This window comes from Lampetra planeri, chromosome 43, assembly GCF_965212315.1.
Source record: "Lampetra planeri chromosome 43, kcLamPlan1.2.h2, whole genome shotgun sequence".
NCBI classification, from domain to species: domain Eukaryota; kingdom Metazoa; phylum Chordata; class Hyperoartia; order Petromyzontiformes; family Petromyzontidae; genus Lampetra; species Lampetra planeri.
This window is the reverse complement of record NC_136149.1, coordinates 6,184,142-6,205,135: the sequence shown is the minus strand read 5'-3', so window position 1 is coordinate 6,205,135 and position 20,994 is coordinate 6,184,142. Positions and strand designations below refer to the sequence as shown.

General features: G+C 45.9%; 2 protein-coding genes across 4 annotated transcripts in view; both read right to left on the bottom strand.

Moving 5' to 3' along the window:
• The window catches only part of LOC144732639 (plastin-3-like), a 77,982-nt gene extending 72,255 nt beyond the window's left edge, over positions 1-5,727 (bottom strand). The window contains exon 1 of one of the 2 annotated variants that reach the window (XM_078614143.1): positions 5,610-5,727. The gene's annotated coding sequence lies outside the window, so the exon portion shown is untranslated. Of the gene's footprint in view, positions 1-5,375; positions 5,498-5,609 lie in introns of those variants that run through there. The other variant, XM_078614145.1, reaches the window with a different exon arrangement.
• Positions 5,728-13,499: 7,772 nt separating this feature from the next.
• RUBCN (rubicon autophagy regulator) overlaps positions 13,500-20,994 on the bottom strand; it is a 36,701-nt gene continuing 29,206 nt past the window's right edge. For both annotated transcript variants that reach the window (XM_078614141.1, XM_078614142.1), the window contains exons 18-20: positions 19,752-19,908; positions 18,642-18,735; positions 13,500-18,436 (exon numbers count right to left, since the gene is read on the bottom strand). In XM_078614141.1, the coding sequence (XP_078470267.1) occupies positions 18,321-18,436; positions 18,642-18,735; positions 19,752-19,908 (367 nt within the window). In that variant the 3' untranslated portion in view covers positions 13,500-18,320. The remainder of the gene's footprint in view (positions 18,437-18,641; positions 18,736-19,751; positions 19,909-20,994) is intronic.

The following is a 20,994-nucleotide window of genomic DNA, read 5'->3' as shown; positions in this document are numbered from 1 at the left end:
GCCGAGTATCGGGTAGGGTACGGGTATCGGGTACCCGGTTGCGACCTCTGCCCAGCGGCCGCACTCACGGTAAAAGAGAACGCACCGTGTAAGGACGGCAGTGCTCGCTACAGGAAATTAACCATGCCGCCGCAGGCGCTGCCGCGTGGTAAATCGATAACCGCGCATGGCACAGGTGTGGCGGTGACGGACGCTGCAGTGGGGAATCGTGCCCAGCGCCTCCGACTTGTCTGCAACTCGCTGCACGTGTCGTATATCGGACTTATTATTATGAATGGGGTTTGTGGGCCACGCTACGATGACGTATTTCGTTACGAGACACCCACCTGTCAGGCAATGAAATGCTTGTTGGGGGCAGCACAGAAAAAGCAGGTTTCCGCAATGATGCTAATGATCAGAATGCGTTTATTACATTTGTATCCAATTTGGACCCACATCGTAAAGAGAGGCAGGTCTCTGCCTTTCACATCTGGCAGTTCCCCAGCATTCATGCAAGCGAGCCTGACACTGCTTATGAGACATGGCATGTTCAAACAGGTCCAGAGTTTGCTTAAATTTAATTAATGCTGCTGAAATCCTGCACTCCCGGAAAGCTGTGCGGCTATGGGTTGTGTGAGAAATACTTTTATTTTTTTACGTGGAGAGACGGATATGTGAAAGACATGTCATATCTGCGTATTTATTTTGTTATGTATTGGTGCGGGGGGGAGGTTTTCTCGTATGATTGACAATTGTGTACTGTACTGCATTAACAGGTTAAATGTCTAAACAAAAGTCAGAGAAGCATCAAAACTACGATGCGCCTTTGAAGCCTTGTCAGCAATTTCCAGCATTTTATTACATCACGTCACATTATTATCATTTGTATTATAACCTTTAAAAATCAATCCGAGAAGGGTGCATGATAAAAACCTAAGCATCCTGTAATTTAAACAAGGTGAAAGCAAGCCGATAACTCACATAAGTTTCACTTGCGACTTTGTAGAACATTATCTTCATGAAATTTGTTTTTTACGTTGTTTACTTTAATAAATAAGGCAGATGCCAAAAAAAACATCCCAGTGCGCCTTCCTTACACTGATGGCACAATCTAGATGTAACAGTCAACATCTTCATATTTCGTTGAACATGCAGGCTTTCGAGACCAATGTTATTCATCATAAAAGGTTGTTGGGTTAGACTGCGTAAATATGTTTCGTTAACCCACCACCACCCGACAGCCAACTAGCAAGATTTCTCACATTCTTGGCTCTTTCGGTAAAGTCACGTAGATAGGTTCAAAAAAAATAACAAAAAAGTACAAAAAACTACAACGTTTCGATCGCAACACAACCATTCGTCATCAGGAGAGAGAAAAAATATCCTGAAAGCTGCTGAGGCAGGATATTTTAAAGGTTTGAAATGGGTTTAGCCCAAGGGTCATAAGCGAAGTGGGCGGGGCTAGTGATGTTAAAGTGAGAAATTTGCATGTCAATGTAAGATCGGAGAGCTACTACGATGACGAGGGCGCAGAGGTGGCCATTGTATTGTGAGAGATTAGCATGTCAATGTAAGATCGCAGAGCCACCGCCACATCGAGGAAAACGAGCAAGGGTGGCTGTGTTAGTGAGACATTTAACCTGTTACTGTAAAGACATTTACCCTGTTAATGTAAAACCAAACAGTCGAAAATAACTACTCACATCGAAAGGTGGGATAGAAACATCACAGCCAGTTATGACTTAAACTGGTTAATAACGTCCTTCCAATGATTGCTCAGTTTGTACCCATCCTCTCGGTTGAAATTGTGTCTGTGTCTATATATATGGATGGCTTCATGAACGAATCTTTGTTGATAGCCAGTGGGCTTGCAAAGTACCTTCATCTTCGAGAAATACTTTTCGTGTGAGCCCACCGCATTAAACAATGATCAGGGTATTGGTCCTACTGTGTTTCAGATCTGCCTTATGTTCACGAACACGGTCCGAGACATGTCGCTTAGTTTCCCCAATGTAACTACTGCCGCAGACACAGCTTAGTTTGTAGACGCCGGGGTATTGCATGTCAGGGATCACCTCCTTCACAGATGGGATCAGATCACGAATTTTATGTATTGTGTTAAATCGAACCTGGATTTTGTGTTTGCTCATGACCCCTGCGATGTATGGCAAGGTGATGGTTTTGATCGGGTCCTCAGATGGTTCCTTCCCAACGGTTGAGGTGATAGCTTTACGGATTGTGTGGTCTGTATATCCATTCAGACCACACATACATATCCATTCAAACCACACACATATATATATCCATTCATACCAAAAGACCCAAGAATATGAATTCCTGCAGTCACGAAAGCTTTAAGTCAAGATTTGTCACATGAACAAAACGTGCCAATTAGTACAGCACACCGGTGTGTTGAAGAGTCAACCCACAACATTTATAATTTGAGGACGACGTTTCGCTGGGATGCGACGTTGGTGGCCTTGAGTCAGTGGTGGAAATTCCACATTCCCAGTCTCTCCATGACTACTGGTATATCATGTCAATCATTCTGCAAGTGATCCAGGTCGCTCTTTAAAATGAGACTCATATTCGTCTCTTGAGTTCTCATCTGGATAAACAAAACTAACTTGAAACTTCCCACAGCGGTAGCACACAGCCAAGATGAAATTACATAATTATGCGGAGACGACAACCATCGACAACCTCATGGATACCGGCTCTACATGAACCACTGGGCTAACAGCTGTAAGCTGTGTTCAGAATAGATCAGGGGTCAGCAAACCTGCGGCTCTTCAAATAAGTGCTGCGTGGCCCCCAAAACTATAATTTCCAAGTAAAAAAAAACCCTCCTAATTCTTTTCGATAAACGGTGAACGTCTCACAAGCCCAACAATGATTTGTAATGTGGCATTACAAATGACTGTGCTGTTCTTAAAATAGTGATTACAAAAAATATGCTTTGACATTATTCATTAAGTTCACGTATCATATTCACACGCATTGCGGCCCTCGAAATATAATTTTTTTTTTTAACCCAATTCGAAGAAAATGTCACTTCTTGCTATTTAGGTTGCCAACCCCTGGTAGAGAGATGCTGCCCCCCCCTCCCCTTTTTCCCTGTTGGAAACACCAACTACGCCCAGCCCTGTGGGGTGGTGGCCACGTCTATTATCACGGAGGGCTGCTCAGCAGGGCTGTATTCTGCACCACGCCCAAAAGCACCATTCGCTGCTCCGGCAGCAAGGCGCCACTGTAAGTCACGCGCGAGTGGCGGGCATCTGCTTAGGTCATTACAATGAAAACCTCGCCTCACCCGAAACCCTACCTCGGCGACAGACCAACAACTCGATAACAATGATCGCAGAATTTCAGAGCCGTTTGAAAAACATGAATCTCATTGACTCATCCGCAGTGCAGAGGACTGGGATCAATTCACAACAGCATTAGCTTCGTGTCCACATTTCCCCACGCGGCCACTGCTGGTTGGAAATTACACGTTCCTCATGCAGTCTGTGGAACAATCGCTGATTGTTATCCATTATTTGACCAGAAGATGGAAATAGCCGTTGAGGCGGATTAGCATTGCATCTTTTGGAGGCACGGGCGTGCACCTCGGTGGGGTAGATCAAGTTATTTTGAGCAGGCGACTAAATATTTAAAAACCGTGTTGATTGATATCCCACCCCGGGCGATGCGACCTCAAAACGTCCGAGTTGATTTGAGCGACTCACACACGCGGAGTCGCAAGCTCGCGAGGGACGCGACGCAGAAGATGCCCCCGGATTCGATCTTTCGCGAAAGATTATGATGGGACCCACAATCCCCCAAAACACACAAACCACGGCAACGGATGATGCGGACACTTAATGATGAGGATGATGCACAATTTGAACATTTTAAAAAATATAACTCGCGGGCAGTTGTGCGACGAATGTGATCACCAGCCAGAACAGAAACCGTGGAAGATGAAACGGCCTCACACGAACACCGCCACGTTCACAAATACTGGGGGCAGAAGGCGTCATCAGCGCAGCGATTCAACACTCCGCTCGCTACTCCTGCCACAATCATCTGGCTCATTAGAATTATAGTTTGTTTGCTAAACATCAACATAGGACATACGAAGATGCGGTTTTAGTCCACCCTGGACCAGATTTGGCCTTATTATTAATGCTGTGAGTATGATGAGTATGTATGTACAGTATGTTTAACTTCTCTTGCACCGTACGTAGCCAACCGTGCTAATCGGAGGTGCCGGGGGGGGGGGCGATGAGGATGTGATGAGGATGTGATGAGGCTCTGCTGAGGATGTGATGAGGATGTGATGAGGATGTGATGAGGATGTGATGAGGATGCGAGGAGGATGTGATGAGGATGTGATGAGGATGTGATGAGGCTCTGCTGAGGATGTGATGAGGATGCGAGGATGCGAGGATGTGATGAGGATGTGATGAGGATGTGATGAGGATGTGATGAGGCTGTGATGAGGATGTGATGAGGATGTGATGAGGCTCTGCTGAGGATGTGATGAGGATGAGAATGTGATGAGGATGTGATGAGGCGCTGATGAGGCTCTGCTGAGGTAGTGATGAGGTTCTGCTGAGGATGTGATGAGGTTCTGCTGAGGATGAGATGAGGATGTGAGGAGGATGAGAATGTGATGAGGATGTGATGAGGGTGTGATGAGGATGAGAATGTGATGAGGTTCTGCTGAGGATGTGATGAGGATGTGATGAGGTTCTGCTGAGGATGTGATGAGGATGTGATGAGGATGAGATGAGGCTTTGCTGAGGATGTGATGAGGATGAGGCGTCACGCGTAGCACGGATCAGGGCGGAGCGCACAGCGGGAGGTGCCGAGCAGCAGTAGCGAGGAGGAGAGAGAGGGGAGGGGATGGGAGGTGAGGGGATGGGAGGATGGCAGGGAGCGTATGTCCTGGAGAAACGGGGAACGGCACAGGAGGACAGGCACGGGGGGAGAAGGGGAGCGATAAGAGGGGGAGAATGTGAGAGGGTGATGAGAGTGAAGAGGCGTGCACACACGCCAGAGGGTGGAGGGAAGCCAGACCCCCAGGTGATTATGGTGGTGGTGGTGGGCTGAGGGGGGAGGAGGGCGTTAGCGAGGGACCGGTGGCATGGGGGTAGGCAGGGAGGGCCTGGAGTGAGTGAGGGATTCGTGGTGAGGGACGAAAGAAGTGGACTATGGTTGGGTGATGAGCTTGTGAAGAATTAGAGGTGGGGTGGGTGAGGGGCTATGGTGAATAGTTGGGAGTCACTGCTGAATCAGCGGTGAGGGGTGAATTTGTGGTGAGTAATGAGCGGTGAGGAGTCGTGAGCGAGGATTGAAATAGCGGAGAGCGGCGAGTGAACGGTGAGTGAATCAGAACCCATATTTACCGGGGAAGAATCCGATGAGCTAAGAAGCGCTTTGTCACAGACGTCCACAATGTGTGGCGAACGAGTTGGCTGGCCAGCGACGAATCGTGAGCGAGTCGCTAGCGAACGAATGAGCGAGCGAGCGAGTGCATGAAGCGTCGCTTCTCCCGGCCTCAAGCCTCCAGCCTGGCACCTTCGGACTGCCCCGACGGGCCGCGCAAGGCCAGCGAGAGATGTCGGCGCGGCGGCCTTTACCTGAGAGGGGTAGGCGCACACGCGCGCGCTGCTGGCGGGGCTGTGTCGTCCGTGCGCTGGTGGCGCTGAAGGCGGCGAGAATGAGCGTAGCAGCAGCAGCACAGGGGGGAGGAGATGTGAGGGAGGGGGAGGAGGAGATGGGAGGGAGGAGGGAGGAGGAGGGTGAGGACGAGGGAGGTGCCGCCGCCGCCCCCGCCGCGCCTCTTGCCCGCGAGGAATGCGCTGCACGGGTTGGCGGTGACGTCACGCGCAAGACTCCTCGCCGCCATCTTACGTAGGGAGGGAGCGAGGTTGGTACGCCGTTTTGTTATGTTATTTAGACTTGCAGGAGAAATCCGATTAGCTATGAAGCTCTTTTTCACGGGTGTCCAGTACGGGGCGGGTCAGAAATTTACAACGAACGATACAAAAACTCGAAAGGAGTGTAAAAGTGCAGGAAAGCTAAGCAAAATTACTAAATGTAAACTTTTTATGTTACGAGGTAAAGCCCATCGAGATAGTAACTTCTTTTTCAGAAGAGACCTGGACAAAAATAACAGCTCAACTAATTGGCTTATCGTGCGCAAATTTAAAGCAGCCAAATCATCTCCCCCCCCCCAACACACAGACCCCGTACAACTTTTCCTCTACTAAAATGGCCGCGGCCCAAACGCCCCGTCACCATGGTAACCGCGAGGTGAAGGGGTGGGGCTACCCTCGCTGGGGGGGGGGGCTGGGCAGGGTGGGTGGGTGGATGTTCCCATTCCATGGTTATGCTGAGGGGTGGAAGTGATAGGATTTCTAGATTTGAAGCTTTCGTGACTGCAAGGACTCACACTCTTAGGTTTTTTCGGTAAAGTCACGTAGGTAAAAATAAAGAAATAATAAAAATTCTAATAAAAATTATAGAAATAATTGTTTTAATAATTTTTTTCCTACGTGACTTTACCGAAAAAACCTAAGAGTGTGACAGGATTTGGATGGACTTTTCCATTTTATGATTTCAGATCATTTCAGTTCAGTGCATTTATTAGGTGTAGCCCTGTGAGCCATTCGGCTCTTGAATCGGGTGCAACCGCAACAAACAAAAACATGAACAAAAAACATCTTAAAGTGATTACGCGCAACAGAAAAATCCAGAAAAAAACAGCAAAGTGGGATGCAAGTCAAACAATAACAACCATAAGACAATTTAGATTAAAAATAATTATCAGTCTAACTCTGTACTACAACACACAAATATGTCTAAACCAAAACGTTTTCGAAATCACCAAAATAAAGCTGTAAAAACAATGTAACAGTGATCATAGGAACGGTGGGCATGCGTGTGTGGCTATCACCCGATTATCATGCGCATTGTTTTGTACCTGCATTTTAAAAGCAAACGTTGGGTGTGCGTCTTATAATGCTAAAGGACACATTGCCTTTCATAATTCGTGTTTTAAGCCGACTGTGCAGAATCAACGTTAAAAGGCAAACACTGCGCCTTGCACTCACAAGAACCAATCTTCCCAAATGCAATGTACCAGCAACATAAAAAAATATATTCATTAATGTAAATGTATTTATTTACGAGTAAATACCTAGCGAGTATTGAAGGATTTGTCTGTTACTCTTAGGTTTTTTCGGTAAAGTCACAAAATAATAGCAATAATAATATTATTGCTATTATTTTGGCATTGCTATTATTTTTATTACTTATTTTTACCTACGTGACCTTACCGAAAAAACCTAAGAGTATGAATCCTTGCAGTCACGAAAGCTTCAAATCTAGATTTGCCTGTTACTCAATAGTTGCTGTTAGTAAATTTAAAAACTGGACAGAAAACTTAAATTCTCATCATATCCCACGGTGTATATAATTGTTGTCGCCAACTCGAATTATCCAATCTTAATTTGAAGCTTTCGTGACTGCAGCAATCCATACTCTTTGGTTCTTTCGGTAAAGTCACTCTATCCTCGATAGGTGTGTGCTATGAAGAAGGACCATTGCCCAAAACGTCGCCTCTTGTGTTTTTTTTTCTGATGAGGGGAGTGTTATTGACGAATGTGCCGAGGGTTTATTTTTGCCAACCGTGCTTGTTACACCAATGCCAACGCAGCGGTGTCACCACAAAAAATTTCTGCAAGATTGCTCTCGGTAGCAAAAGCGTATTCTCCTGATGTTAGTGCACGATATTTTCCATTTCTCACGTGATGGTTGTTTTTGTACCGATTTCCATGCGTTTCATGTGTGTAATTCACGTGTCAGTATTTGTAATTTTGCTCTTTTCATGTTGGCGACCCAGGACGCTCTTGCAAACAACTCATCCTGGAGTTCTCACCTGGCTCCACAAAATACAACTTGAACCGTTTTTTAACGACCCCAAAGTTTGCACAACTACATAGGGAGAATCTCACTCGCGGACCGATAAAAGGGCTGTACGTGTACGAAAGAAACATTTCGGAAGGCAATACCGTACTGTGAGAGAGAACAAAATGATCAGTCGACGAGAGACGGTTTCATATTTTTTTTTATCATAAAATCCACTTGTGAAATCAACACAGGCAATACTTCCATGCACGCCTGGGTTATAACGTGGATCCATGGGTGGTCCCTGCACAAAACTTTTAAAAGCAGAAACGAAAACGCAACATGACATCACACGTGTGCGGAATAACATCACCACATTCCGTGGTCCACTGAGAAGATTCAGAAGTTACATTCAAAAAGGTATTTCAATTAGGTCCCAGAGAAAAAGTATTCGAGATAATTGGGATCATAAGTTCTTGAACTTGGAAACAATGGAATTAACTTAGTTTAACACGTAGGCTTTGACGGTACAATATCATCCATAAGAGAAGTTTTTGGATTAGATCGCGTAAATATGTGTCGTTAAAACCCGACACCACCCGACACAGCCAACTTGTAAGGCACAACAAACAAATCTGGCTGTCGCCTGATGAAGCTGGTTGTAATTACTGGTGTAACGTCGTACTCAGTTTGTAAATGTTGTGGCTTGGCTCTCCAACACACCGGTGTGCTGTACTAGTGACGAATTGGCCACGTACTGTTACTAGTTGGCTGTGTCGGGTGGTGGCAGGTTTTAACGACACATTTATATATTTACGCGACCTAACGTAAAAACCTATATTATGGAATTCACTTAGCTTTAAGCAATTTGGTAAATAATCAATATACACACGTGGTACATCAATCGAAACGCCGAGATAGGGGCCATCCATTTAGTACGTACGCGTAGAAGGGGGAGGGGGGTGGTTAACCCAAATGCGTACGCGTGCGTATGGGGGGTCTACTGACAATGTACGTACGCATAGGAAACGGGGGGGAGGGGGGTGAAGCCTCGATAATAATATAATTTGTCGACATTGGCCTTCAAATGAGCTGTGGGAGAGGTGTCACTTCGTGTGCCACCGTGCCCCTGACTGCAGCTATCACGCAGCTGAGCAAAATAAGTGGTCAATGTACGCAACTTAATTATTTAATGCAGCCGGCCGGTGGACTATCTGTTTGCTTAAACACGTTAATATCATTAATCCTTGATCGTTTCTGCGTGGATTAAATATCGGCCGTTCTATAGGATGGGGGGGGGGGGTGCGTCAGGCGTACGTACGCAGGTGGGGGGAGGGGGTGTAAAAAGTCCGCGTGCGTACAGGGAAGGGGGGGGTCAAGTTGACAGATTTTTGCGTACGTACTAAATGGATGGCCCCATATGCCACATTCCCCACTAGGATGGGATGTAAAGGGTCGTTCAAGAATGTAATGGTTGTTTTATTACTAGTATCTATGCTCGCTTATCCAGGAAACTATTTACGAGTCTCAGGACTCTTTCTCAGGAGGGTCCTGCCCAGTCTTCTCAGTAGGGCACAATGTTTGCTATAATGTATGTTGAATTTATTTCGCACCATACGGAACCAACCATGCTCACCCGAGGTGCATAATCCCATTTGAGATGCTTGACTCTGATGAGATTTATTATTAGGATTCTTGGGGTTCGGACTTAATTTGTTCCATCAATTGCAGGGCCAGTGCTTGTTGGTACCAGTCTGCGTAGAAATGCCGATTGTAATGACCTCTTCTTGGTTCTTTCGGTAAAGTCACGTAGAAGGGAAATAATAAAATAAAACATAATAAAATAATTCTCACGACGTTTCGGCCACAACGCAAGCAGCCGTCCTCAGGGGAAGAACAGGTCTGTCGGCTTGCGTTGTGGCCGAAACGTCGTGAGAATAATTTTATTATGTTTTATTTTTATTATTTTCTTTCCCTTCTACGTGACTTTACCGAAAGAACCAAGAAGATGAATCCCTGCAGTCACGAAAGCTTTAAATGCAATTGCCTATTCATTGGGCTTGTTCAAAGCCGTATAATCAATTGCTTAAGAGGTTTCCTTATCATACAACTTGAAATGTTTGCCATTTGTTTCAACAATTCTTATTCCCAATCGTAATCTTGACGGCGAGCCATGGGCGTAGTACGCTTCAATTCCAGAACCTCCTTCGTCACAGGGCCTTTGCTCGATGTGCTTCAGTGATCATTCTCACGCAACGACTACACCGCTCCCCTGTTCCGTCACGCACACAGTAGTTCACTCTGGGCCTGCATGCCGCCCTTAACTCAACATTCCCTGAACTACCAACCTCCTCCAATAGTTTTTCAATCTCGATGATTTGAAAGTTGATAGCTGCGGTGGTTTCCGAGAATCGGAAGAGCGTTCCAGACGGCCGTTGCGGCACCCGGATGGACGGTTACGACACACCGGTGGCTCACTCACTAGGGCTGTGAACAAATCAATCACTGGGATTGTGATTCGATTATTTATTTGTCCGTTTCAAACTCTTATTTGTCTTGTCTTGTATATTTTGTAATATGCGTTTCATTAGCCTAAAGGTAACACTTGTCATACACTAGATTCATTGAATAAATAATCATATGCAACCTTGCCAGACAATTTATAGCAGACATACACAGATATGGTTAAGTTATACTTCTGAATGTATGTTGAACTTCCTCCGCACCGTACGTAGCCAACCGTGCTGATCGGAGGTGCCGGGGTAAGGACAACAAACTTAAAACAAAAAGTAATTCAATAAATCGATTTTCAAAGTCTGAACACTCCATTATGAGTTTGTATTGCACTGGCGTTTAGGCAGTGTTGGACTGTTCGTACGGAGACGCAATCCACCCCAATGCTGCCCTTCTTCATGGAAAGGAAGGTCAAAAGATGATCGTCACCGAACGTGTTAACGCAACATTCAAGGGCTGTCCAGGTCAACAAGTGCAACTAAAGCAGCCACTATTGACAATCCAACCACCCATAGGTTTTTTTCGGTAAAGTCACGTAGGTAAAAACTACAAATAAATAATAAAAATTATAGAAATAAAATAATAAATCACCACGTTTCGGACGCAACACAAGCTTTCTTCATCAGGTGTAACAAGTATAACCCGTAAAAACAAAGTTTTTCACTATAAATCCTTTATATGTGTGGCGGCTAGAGTCCTCTTGAGATAGCTGCCACCTATGGGTCAGATGATTGCATTGCACCATTAAGCAATTGGTAATTAAATATAATATTTTTGTCCTAAAAAGTGTAAAATTTTGGAAAAAAAATTTCACGAACATTAATTGTCACGCACAACGAGTCTGTGTGCAAAATGTCAGCTCGATTGGATCACGGGAAGTGGGTTAAAAAAGACCGAAAGATTTGCACGGTCGTAAGCAAGCAAGCGAACTTAATATAAAATATTTAAAAAGGCACAGCAAAATAACTGTAAAGTTGCACAGCAAAATAACTCTACAGTTATTTTGCTGTGCCTTTTTACACCTGATGAAGGAAGCTTGTGTTGCCTCCAAAACGTCGTGATTTATTATTTTATTTCTATTATTATTTCTATTTTATTATTAATTTTTATTTTTACCTACGTGACTTTACCGAAAACAAAACAAACCTAAGAGTATGAATCCTTGCAGTCACGAAAGCTTCAAATCTAGAATCCAACCACCCCCCAACGAGTAGAGAAACACAGCAGCAGCAGCTTGTGACTCGCGATGCGTAATCAATAACTAAGGCTACGACATTGGCACGACCAGAGGTCACGGACATTGGGAATTTGGATAACGTTTCAAGTAAAGCCTTGCAAATGGCTATATACACGCTAAATTAATTAAAAAATATACTAACCACCTCGAAAATAAAAATGTGTATTTTGAGCGCAGGGCGATGGGGAGGTGCCGGCGGCTGGGGGGGAGGGGGCAGCACCCGTGCTAACCGCCAACCCCCCACATCTCCGATCCTTTTAAAAGAGATTCTATCCGAATCGATTCAAAACGTAAACAAACAAATCACGTGTAAGCAAAGTTAATCACTTAAATTCGTTTCTTGGTTGAATTTCTCCAAACATTTTCATTGGCAATTTGAATAAGATTTCACTTAACACCGCGGTTTTGTCGAAACGGCACACCGCACGCATTGCCGCAATAATTGGTTAACATGCAAATACAGAAAGTGGAGAAGGGTGAGAGTGAGAGGGCTTCAGATTCGCGCGGTCACTTCATTCGAGGGGGTTGCGATGGTTTTTGTTGTTCCAAGTAACGGTAACAGAAATACTCTGTACCTCTTTGGTTCTTTCGGTAAAGTCACGGAGGTAGAAAAATAATAGCTCACGTGACTTTACCGAAATAACCAAAGAGGATGGATTCCTGCAGTCACGAAAGCTTAAAATCAAGATAGAAAGACTCTGGTCAACACTGATTGGGTGTGGGGAGGTGGTTTGTGTCCATCCTGTAGAAACAACATTTACGAGTGACTGAAGGTGGTACAGATTTTTTTTTTGCCAGCCCCTTAAACACATTCCTGCGGAGGGAGCTGGTAGGAACGTTGGATTGCTCGGTCAATGGCCAGGGTCAACGGCGGCGTGGTGTATTCCGCAAATATGGCCGACTGAGGGCGGGCACAAGCCGGCGTGAGTAGGTTAAACGTTGAGTTTTATAAGGGCACCACGGAGTGACCAGCCCCTCCCCACCCAGCCCCACCCTCCCCACCCAGCCCCTCCCCACCCTCTCCACCCAGCCCCACCCCTCCCATGTTTTGATGCACGACGGACGGACGCAATAATCCCCTGTGGGCTGGTGTAACCAGGAGGTTCTTACCAGTACAAGAGTTAACCTGATATTGTAGGCCCACATTACACGGTGCAGGCCTACTTGTTAATGGACGAAACACACGCACCCTTGCACGCGCACTTAGAAAGCGTGCATTGCTCCCGAGGCAGGAATAATAATGCATCTGTTATGGCATCAAGTACGCGTTAAGGAGGCGGCAATTATATTTTGCACCTCCGGTTAGCACGGTTGGATACAAACGGTGCAAAAGAAGTTCTACGCAGGTACATATTTTAAACGCGAAAGCAAATACGGTCCGATTGTGCTCCGGGTGTCACATGTGACACTCGAAGGCGTTTCATTTCCCATAATCTCCTTGGGTAATCAATCTCACGTCGGGTAGAGGAGTGACCCCGCGAATTCCATCGGGTAATTCTCGCCGTGCACGCAGGTTCACGGTTCACACCGTCCAAAACGAAGTTTCAAAAGGGAACCGGTCAAGTGTGCCAAGCTGGAAGGCTGTTAGAAATTTCCACATAAGCCACCCCAGAAGCTAACAGCTCAGTGGGCTTTAGCTGGTAAATAAAAACAATGCTTTCAGGAAATGTCTTACCTTTCCTAGACCTTGAACTTCTATCGAGTTTTTTTGTATTGTTTGTTGTAACGTTGTGACCCGCCCCCACTGGCATGTGAAAGAGAGGCTTTATAAGCTCATCGGATTCCTCCTGCAGTATATTTATGATTCTGCAAGAAATGTTGAAAAACCATTCAAACGCATGCGTTACGTAACGCTCTCCAACATGTGTTTGTTTTTGGAAGTATTTAATTTTAATTCGAAGTATGGACACCGTAGGATAGCGCTTTTTGCTCTGCTTTGTCTCTAAGTTTTTGGGAAAGCATTTGATCGATTTAATCGGTTTCAATAGGGCTATTGCCTAATAGCAACGCAACATTTTATCTCTCATTGATACAGCTGTCGTGGCTGTGACGGTTCCACCTGAAGACGGAGGCTTGTGTTGCTTCCGAAACGTCGTGATTTTTTATTTAGTTTTATTTTACTTTTATTAATTAAATTTTTTTACCTACGTGACTTTACTGAAAACCCTAAGAATATGAATCCTTGCAGTCACGAAAGCTTCAAATCTAGAATTATTTTATACGAAAGTTTAGTTCAAATTGGATCATGTTTAGGAGAGTTATAGTGCCTCCACCTCATCCATCGCTTTGGACGCAGAGACGGACGGAAAGAACGAATAGTGCACATCCTGAAGAATCGGTGACGCTTACCTGAGTAAAATGTCAACTGAGAAACAACACGTTCTTGGTGTATATATTTCTGCTTTCACTTCATTGTCCCAGCTTGACATAGTAACCGGCCAATAACTACAGAATGCTGCACCTATTGACGCCAAATGAGGAAGAGTCTCGTGATCTCTTCCTAGGTCATTCCCTAATCACATGTGCGCGATCTGGCAGGCTGCGACTGTAGTAATATCCAAACTGCTCGTAAAGGAAGCTGACACAAATCCAAAGGAAATATGAAGGTCCTAGTGAGATCGCAATGCTATGGGGGCGTGGCGGCAATTTCTCGGGATTGCCATCATTGTCGCTGCACCAGCCAATCATCGGCCAGGCAAAAACCCCCATGCAATATGGCCACCATGAATTCACCCATGCAACATGGCCGGCATGATATCGTTCTGACCTTCAGCTCGTCTATGGCCTATGTAAGCATTTTATGTTGATATTCGTTCTTAAATGTAATCAATTACATTTTGTTATGAATTATGTCATGCTATTATTTAGTGTTTTATTGTATTACTTTGACAATTCAATGTCTTAACACCCTGATGGAACTGGCGTAACAAGTCCTAACTTCCGATTTTTTTTTTAATTGTGTAATTCTGTACTCAAGCCCCAAATACAATTGCCACTGGTCTGTACCTTAACAGCACCAACTAAATTGTACTATAAATGATAAAACTAAAAACATGTAACAGTGTATAGCAGAACATATCGATATTTTTTTCTTGAAATTATATAAAAAATATAAATACAACAATCACAAGCACGTAAGACCGCATTGTATATACATTTGACAATTGCACATTCTGGCAATATGTATTAAACAGGAAGACATTAAATAATACAGTAGTTGTTTTTCTTCCATTGAGCTGTGATTGGGCAGGTTCAGTCAATGACGATGCCGCTTCACTGGCCACCGAAGACGGACGCAGCTTCTATTCACTGCTGGATGGATCGGCGGAATGCCAACACACTTGTGCAAGTGTGAGCACACGATAATGGGCCATCGGTAACCCTCATTAGAAAACGAAATATTCGGCAACCGTTCCGAGATATTCAATTACAGGTATCGCTCGATTTACGAACGTTCGGTTTACTACATTTCAGGTTCACGCAATTGGCAGATTATGGACACTTTTCGATGAACAAAATCAAATCTCCGCGTGAACGATTCACAACGGCCACGTGCCACGAGATCACCATCCATCCGCCACAGCATCACGGTGTCCCTGCGGTGCCACAGGAACGATTGCCACGCCAGGCATTCCAACATGCAGCAGATCTTTTGGTGAGCTCCATGAAAAGGTTAATTGTTTTTGTTGAAAATGTATGTTATTCAATCGTCTTAATATTTGTTTGCATGTTCACTTTTAGTGTTTGGCTGACAATCGTTATCAGGGCGTTAGCGCCCTGAGAACAATTAAAGGCGCGTTATACATTTTAATTATAACAGGTCCCTGCGGGGTGGGATGGTAGGAACGAATAACCAAAGAATATAAACATAATGTATTATTACACTTGTTTAGCCAGGAAAGCCTCACTGAGTGTAAAGGTTTTTGTAGGGTCCTGCCAAGTGTTTGCAGTAGGGGGCGATGTTGCTACACCTAATCGGACGATACGAAGGGAGAGTATGAGGCCTAGTTCTAGGCTTTAGGCCTAGCTGTAGGCTTTAGGCCGCTGTAAGTAAATTTTTAATTTAATTTTAATTATTAATGTAAAAGCTTTAAATGTAAATGTTTCTATTTAAAAAAAACATCAGGGAATGTTACATTGTTAAACATTAACTCCCTTTCACACACGCGGGGTACGATATGAAGGGAGAGTTTGAGGCCTAGTTCTAGGCTTTAGGCCTAGCTGTAGGCTTTAGGCCGCTGTGAGTGAATTTTTAATTTAAATGTTTTAATTAAAAGCTATCTCAGGGAATTATAAGGGAATGTTACACTTGTTTAGCCAGGAAAATGTCACTGAGTCTAAAGGTTTTTGTAGGGTCCTGCCAAGTGTTTGCAGTAGGGGGCGATGTTGCTACACGGACGGACGGACGATATAATCTATTGTAGGCTGGTTCACTTCGTTCCTACCAGTAAAATGTCCACATAATATGCCACTTCGTTGAGTTATCATTTGTGTCCAGGCCTCTCCTGAAAAACAGCTATATAGCTCAGTGGGCCTAACATGGTTTAATAAAATTAGTTTAGTCGAGATATGCTGTCTCAAAAGTCCCCTTTATAACAATCGAATCAATCTCAACAGAATCTCCGATGCTTAAGTAACCAATGCCAAGGATAATTCTTGTCACCGCAGATCATTTTCATATATGGCGTACTGTTCTGCATTTTGACCCGGACGCTGGCGCGCTGGCGCGCAGTAACGCGTCGCTTAGACGCTCATTTGGCGGCGGCGAGCGGCACGCTCTCTCGTGATCTCTGCGACACAAGCGAGCACATCGCCGCTCGACTCGAGCGATCTCACAATAAAACATCCCAACCCACACATTGTTGGTTTAACACGTAGGCTTTCGCGACCAATATCACCCGTAATATAGGTTTTTTTGGATTAGATCACGTAAATATATAAATGTGTCGTTAAACCCGCCACCACTCGACACAGCCAATTAGTAAGGTTTGTCACGTGAAAAAAAAATGGCAATTCGTTACTAGTACAGCACACCGGTGTGTTGGAGAGAAAATCCACAACATCTACAATCTGGTGGCGGGTTTAGCGGCAACACATCCGAGTACTCAGATTGTAAATGTTGTGGATTTGCTCTCCACTAGTAACGAATTGGCATGTTCTGTTTACGTGTCAAACCTTGCTAATTGGCTGTGTCGGGTGGTGGCGGGTTTAACAGGAACACATTTATATTTACGCAATCTAACCCAAATAACCTATATTATGCACCCTTTGTTTTCGCAGCAAGGCAGAACTCGGCAATGAGAAGCTGTGCTCTCCATCTCTAAGTTCTGCTCATGATCAACACCGGTAATGACGATCTAAATCGGTTTTGGGCCTCTCCTAGGTCGACTCAGCCTCACATGAGTACCTAGTCTGATGTGTAAACATCGCCACTAGGCAGACAAATGTGGCCGGGCATGGTGCTGGCCACCCACTCCTTCATGTGCCGTGGTGGCCATCGTAGATGCTCGCTAGTAGCATTTGCCTTAACAGCCTGTTAAGGCTATACGGCAGAGCTTTGTCTTTGTGTTGCCACATTTGTGTAACTTTATTGACACCGGGCACAAGTTTGGGGTGGCACCTTTCTCTCCAGAGCATCTTAGAATCCAGAGAATATCGCATTTTAGAAGATTTTCAAGCGACACCAGGGAAAAATGTCACGTAATCGTACACTTGATCACGCGAGCATCTGTTAAAGCTGCAAGCTAGCAATGAACCCATAAGCAATGGCAACGGCACAACACGTTTTTTCTGGTGTAATGCGATCGCTTGCCGAGGCTGGCTGACGCGAGACTACCTGCGATGAATCAAAAACATCTGAGCTCACCATCAAGGTTTCTAACTGTAAGACCTGTATTTACACGCAGCACCCAAAACACTCTAACACTGAAAGACAAACCCCGTTCAACCTTTACAGCCCCCTTGTAACGATGGCAATTGGCAAGCGAAGTGTTGTTTCCAATCTTAATCGGCGAGGCAGCGTGCGTGCAAACGGTACAAGGCGGACGTAGCCGGGACGTTTGTGAAATATTATTTTCCTACAGCCCTCCACCCACACATTGTGGCGAGCGGGTGAATGGCAGCCTGAGCAGCAGGGCCCCAAGAGAGGGCGTCATGGCACACGACGATAGCGCAATTTGCACTCTCGTTGGGCAAGGGATAAACCATTGCCATGCCTGGTTATGTGCCAGCGTGCCGGGCGAGCACAGCACATTCCTGACATTTCCACAAGACGGTCTTGGTATCCGATTCTTCGCTTGAGAGGTTGCAAGGTCACGCAATCAAGTAGACGGCATCGGCGGCAGCGGCGGACATCGATCACGGTGACGTGCTCGTAGTCGCCATCCCATGAGGGTCCCCCTCTTCTGGCGCCGCGTAAAGCCGTCGGAGATACCCCAGAAGGGCGACCAAGCCGACGGGGTCAACGTCGAAGAGAAATTGATGACCTCTGCGGTGGCATCCCGACAAGGACCGCGGTGGAGAGAGGCTACAACGTCAAAGGGGCGACCTCACGAGGACGGCTATGTAGCTCAGTGGGCCTTACCTGGTTTAAACAAAACAAAAAAGGTCACGGTGAAGGGGCGGCTCTGTCTTCAAGTCGAGTTGCTGGCTTCCCATGCCCCCCCGCACCCCCACTTCAATACCGCGCTCAACCGTCAATGTCCGGCTGCGCAAGTCGCTGCCGCCGAGCCAGGATGCGCTTGCAGCGGGGGCAGTCCTCCCGGGCGGCCGCAAAACAGCACTTGTGGTAGCAGGCACGGCAGCCTGGTGGAGAGACAGCACAGCATCCCATCCCACTGTCACCCACACCACCTGCACAGACTGGGGAGCAGGAGACTGTGGGCTAGTGGCAGGATAAACTGTGGGCTGGTGGAGCCAGAAACTGTGGGCCTGGTGGATCCAGAGACTATGTTCCGTGCAGATGAAGGGAGTGTTCCGTAGTAGTGATCAGCACCAAACACACACTTACCCGGACACTGCTGGCAGCGCGTCAGCTCAAACGGGAACAGGATATCCTCTTCCTTCTGGCAGAACTCGCAGATGAAGCCTCTGGCCTGGCAGAGCTGCACGGTGGGCAAGGGTACGGGGGTGGATATGGGTAGCGGGGCCTCAGATTTGTCAGATGCGCACGGTCCACACGACGCTCCCCTTCGCGATGATGATACGGCGCAGCGCCGGTGCGGAACACTCACGATTACAAACTATGAACTAGTTTTATTTTAGCAGTTAAGGCCCACTGAGCTATTTAGCTCTTTTTCAGAATCGACCTGGCCACGAATGATAGTGCATCACATGGACATTTATAGCAGCCAAATACTCTGAACGCATGTTGATTCTAAATGTGGAGGGAGGGAAAAACCGGAGGACCCGGAGATAAATCCACGTGACCACGAGCAGAGGACATGCACAATCCAAATATACAGGCATCATTAGGGTCGGGATCAAACCCACGACATCCTGTATACCAGACAAGATAGATAAGATCTCGCCACCGTGGCACCACAGAGCCAACTCTGTGGAACCGGACTGGACGACTCAGTGCTAAGCACCGGGAGTTTGAACTGCCCAGGCTGCAGAGCCCCCGCACCTCTGATTAACACAGTTGGCTATGTACGGTGCAAAAGAAGTTCAACGTACATACAGTAGATCATCCATAATCCAGCACGCGATTATCCGGCTTCCCACATTATCCGGTGGTCCCAGGCCGACCCGGCGAACCTCCATCACAGCTGATGGGAGTTGGATTCTGACTCTGAATAACCGCCTCCAATTCTACACCCCCTCTATCATCACCCCATGCAGTCTTCGAGATTGGAGTGATAAGTACAGTACAGTAAATACAGTAACTTTTTATAGTAGGATATTTATTTTTGTATGTTCATTTATGCCAAATTGATAGAGTTGATAAAATTAAAATACTAAATATATATACAAAATACATAAAAACATGTTATACAAGAATGTGCAAACATAAGCTATTTTAAATAATGATGATGTAGTAATTATCCGGCGTTTTTTGAAAATCCGGCGCCCCATTCCCCCCTAAGCCGCCGAATACCGCATGATCTACTGTATTTACCTGGCACGCGCGCACGTGCTGCGTGGTCTGCGTGACCATCTGGCGCAAGGTGGGGGCCAGCTCGCCCCGTCTGACTGCTAGCAAGTCCTCCAGGGAGTAGAGGTCCACCTCCTCCGTCAGGTGTCCTGGCACGGAGGAGCTCAGAGTCTCCAGAATGCTGCAGCCCAACGACAAAGACCCCCTTTTTAGCCTTCACAGACTCTTGAGGCAAGTGTCGTTCGCAAGTAGCACCTATGAAGGTCGGCATGGCACACGAGGGGGTGGGTGGCCAGCATCACGCCCGACCACTTTTGTCTCCACACCACGTAATAATTTAAGGCTGAGTCGACCTAGGGAAAACCAAGAACCGGTTTAGATATTCGTCAATGGTGCTGGCAGTGAGCAGGAATTGAACTAGGGTCGCCGGGTTCGTAGTGCAGCACGCTAACCGCTACACTACCACTCCCACACACACACACCTGTGCATGCGTATACATTTTTTTATGATTGTTCTATTTTTAAGAAGCGGCGACGTTCATGCGAATTGCATCTCAAGATGCTGCTGTAGCGGAATTTGTAACGCGCGCAGTTTTCGTACGAAGGAGCGGGAAATGACACCTCCGATTAGGACGGTTGGCTAAAGAAGGAAGGCGGCCGGCCAGAACCGGCGGCAACTATTGTCCAAGCTCTGTGGTCCTATGATGGGATGCTTGACCAACTTGATTACAGCTAGGAATTGCAGTCGAATTATTGGAATGGAATACGATTCTTTGATGGGAATCACCAGTATCTTCATGGCATAAAAGATTTTTATAAGGAGGAAAAACATCTGAGCAGCTGACCACGATCAATAATGGGACCTTTTGTCTGGGAATAAGAAGACGATTGCGTGCCACTCAACGGCAGCCCCCTTATGATTTTGTTTACACACAAACACAGAAGCACACAAACACTTCTGCAATGGAAGCCCAAGGCAGCTCTCACGTGTCATGCCAGCCATCGCAGGTGCTCACTAACAGCACGAAAGGCTAAACAGGTGTTTTTGTGATTCAGGATGAGTTTGTTTTGGGTGAGATCAGGGGGTTGGCAACGAAAATAACAAGAAGAAGCAATATTTTAAAATTCGGATTAAAAATAAAAAGAATTTCAAGAGCCGCAAAGCAATGTAAATGAGACAATCTTTAATAAATAACGTCACGAACCAGTCCTCAAAGAGCCGCATGTGGCTCCAGAGCTGCAGGTTGCCAACCCCTAGGTGAGATCA